We start from the raw sequence: 3,447 nt of genomic DNA on the forward strand, positions 1-3,447 counted from the left end.
GTTGATGCCGCTTGTCCTGTCGTGCCGCACTCGGCCACTCGTGAGAGTGGTAGTTGGAGTTACGAGCAGCAGGGACCCCATCGCAGATGTAGCTAGTTAGCTACTATGCAACTGTCCCCTCGGCCACTCGTGTGAATGGTAGCTGGAGTGGTGTACAGTCTGTCACTAACCCGACCTCTCGATCATATAGGGGTCATGGTGCGGAGAGGTGGGCAGGAGTGACCATCTGTACATATGCTGTTATTATATTTGCTTTGGCTGCTACTGTCTATATATGCTGCTATTGCTTACTGTTGTTGTTCACATATGCTGATATGCATGCTTAGGTTGAGATATATTCTCATTGTAGATGTTTAGTCATTGGAAATTTGTATATACCTTGCTTATTACCTCTGTAGAATGAGCAGTACTGTAGCAGATTAGTACCAGTTCTGACCTACTATACCTAGCATAGGATATGGTTTCAGGTATGAGCATTTATTTTGGTTCTATTATAGTATCTGTTATTCTCCTTATGAGGTTGTATACTGTTGACACTCTTTACTTATATGTTATGTTCTTGCACTATCTCTTTCCTTCCCCGCAGAGTTCCAATACTCACCACACCACAAAATGGTTTTCTTTCGCCAGGTAACAGGTAGATGAGTCATGGTTGCTTGGAGAGATGTCAGCTGCCAGTCCTGGGTCCTACGTCAAACTCGAGGATAGCTTTCGTTTTGGTTTTGTTATCGTTTGTGGTGGTATATTGATTTTGTGTATTTTGTTTTTTAATAAGTCGATGTGAATTTTGGGTCAAGTCTGTGATGACAGGTATTTTTGTTAGTGTCGTTGTTAGTTTTACGTTCGCTTCGTTTTATGTCTTCCACTGCCGTGTGTTTACGTTCAGCCGTGTAGGCTTATTAAACTGCGTGGTTGTATTTATATATTCTAGTCGAGTGTGCCTGAGGTATATTTTGTATGTAGTAATGCTTCAGATTGTCACCCGTACAGGGGAGATGCTGCCGAAATTTCTTCAGACAGGGACTCCTCTGGGGCGTGACAATTTTATGGTATCAGAGCATGGTTCGAGTTAAATGCTGTGTTTTGTGTTTTGGGACTTCGATCTTGTTTTGATTTATGATTTTTGAGTTAATCTGATACCAATTTAGTGGTATCAGAGTCATAGGTTTACGAGTCTTATTTTCTGTGTTTTGGATTTCGTATTTTGGATTTTTGAATGTTGGGTTGTGTTTTTTCGGATTTTGATCGTGTTCGATTTATGATTTTCGGTGTTCCGATTGTTTTATTCTCCCTTTGTAAGTTGACCCCTTGATGTGACTCTTGAGTTTTGGGACCAGGTAGCGGCAGGATATCTCCGAGCTATAGGATGTAAGTGGTCTACTGCTAAATCATTTTCCTTACACACTTATTATTAACAGGAATGGCACGAAAAAGGTCAACTGCTATGCATCACCATGGACAAGGTCGACACGAAAACAACCCACGGTATCGATGGGTCCCGAACCTACTGGCCAAGAGACGGAGTTTACAAGAAACCCGAATGAGGTTGATTCAGGTAGCAATGATCGGAATCCTCTAACCTCTACTAGGGAGCATGGGTTACGGACGTCGGGAGTACCATCTTCTGTACCTGCTCCAGACACTACAGGTTGGGTGATGGATAGAGCTCGAATACCCTTGTTGGCGAAGTCTGTAAAAGATCGAACTACTCTGTTCCATGGGGGTGTTGATCCTTGGGCGGCTCGTAGCTGGTTGAAGAACTTGGAGGGCACATTTTGGTACATGAAGTGTATAGATGAAGAGAAGGTGGAGTTGGCTGCATATCATCTTCGGGATCAAGCCGTCACTTGGTGGGACATGCAGAAGACGATCTTTGGGGAACAACACATCACGTGGCAGATGTACCGGGAGGCATTTGAGAGACAGTATTTTTCGGTTACATTTTGTCTAGCCCGTCGTCAGGAGTTTCTGAACCTCAAGCAAGGCAATCGTTCTGTGATGGAGAATAATGCAGAATTCAGGAGATTGGCTGAGTTTTGTCCTCATCTGGTGGCTCAGGATTATGATCGGATTCATCAGTTAACTCAGGGACTTGCGGCATACATACCACTCAAGATGTCCGGATTTCCCGGTAGTTCTTATCGAGAGGTTTTAGATCGGGCGTTATTCATTGAGATGACTCTGCAACAGGTGAATCTGGAAAAAAGTAATAATAAACAAGTGATGCAGAAGAAGGAGAAAAGAGGACAGAGCTCACAGGTTACCTATGGAGGATCCTCTCCACCTCAGAAGACAAGGCAAACCTCGGATGGGGGTTCTCGTTCCTCTCAATGAGACCGGAAGAACAACTTTGGAGGGATCATGTGTTTTCAGTGTGGCTCCAAAAGTCATACCAAAAACGATTGCCCGTTGGATCACACTATATGCTTCCATTGTAAGCTTCCAGGGCACGAGAGTCGGAATTGCCCTCTAAAGGCTCAGTTGGAGACGACTCAAGATATCACTCAGGGAGGGTGACCAGCCCAGCCACGACAGTACAAAGGACCTCGAAGGACTCAGAACGCTTCATGTCAACCGCAACTGCCGGGGCCCCAGAGAAAAGTATACCATATCCAGAGTCAGGAGTATCCAGTGATGCCAGCGACCACGCAGTTCTCCACTACAACGTCCCCTTATCAGACATATCTGGTACAACAAGACCCTGCACTTCCATCCCAGCCTTATCAGGCATTCTAGCCGCAGCCTCAGCCTCAGTACCAGCAGCAGCAGCAGGGTGTCGCTCCTCCAATTCCACGTCAGTCTACTTCAGGGATGCTACCATTGAGTGCAGAGGTGGGACATAGTTATGCCGTCACACGGGAGGAAGCGCAACGGGCTGAGGGATTGGACTTCCGAGGTATTAACCACTTTATACATTTAGTGTAGATATATTGATAGATACTGGTATTTCTCATTCGTTCTTCTCTCGGGTATCTTTGGATAAGATCGGGGGTTACCTACACGTCGGACGCATGAGTTAACCGTATCTGTACCATCTAAAGGGGTATTTATTATTCGTCAAGAAGTCAAGAATGATCTTTAGTCTTGGATGGTCAGACACTTGTGTTGGATCTACAGGTGTGGGAAAAAGGTGGGGTTTGACCTCATCCTAAGCTTAGAGTGGACTGCTATAAAATATGCCATTTGTAGTTTAACGTGGTTAGGTCATAAATTTGGGAACCAAATTTTTATTAGTGGGGGAGAATGTAAAATACGACAACAAATAATAAGGTTTAATCGACGAAAACCTTAATGGAATTTTTAAGAATTTTTAAAAATTTTCTGGGATTTAATTGGAACTCGTATGATGCATTTGGATGGGAATGCACTAATGGGCTCGATAAATGCCTGTTAGGAATACCCAGAAGTAGGAGTTGATTAAGGAATAAACTTAGGGTTTAATTGCAC

The 3,447-nt window shown here is 44.1% G+C and overlaps 1 protein-coding gene across 1 annotated transcript; it reads left to right on the forward strand.

Annotated features, from left to right (window-relative positions):
- The first annotated feature begins 1,491 nt into the window (after positions 1-1,491).
- LOC122031399 lies at positions 1,492-2,334 on the forward strand. The gene has a single exon (XM_042590514.1). The coding sequence runs from the start codon at positions 1,492-1,494 to the stop codon at positions 2,332-2,334; it is 843 nt and encodes a 280-aa protein (XP_042446448.1).
- The last annotated feature ends 1,113 nt before the right edge of the window (positions 2,335-3,447 follow it).

Source organism: Zingiber officinale, chromosome 11A, assembly GCF_018446385.1.
Source record: "Zingiber officinale cultivar Zhangliang chromosome 11A, Zo_v1.1, whole genome shotgun sequence".
NCBI lineage: Eukaryota > Viridiplantae > Streptophyta > Magnoliopsida > Zingiberales > Zingiberaceae > Zingiber > Zingiber officinale.

What these genes read in the sequence shown, in the direction of transcription:
- LOC122031399 (XM_042590514.1), top strand. Translation starts at nt 1,492, where the DNA reads ATGGGTCCCGAACCTACTGGCCAAGAGACGGAGTTTACAAGAAACCCG.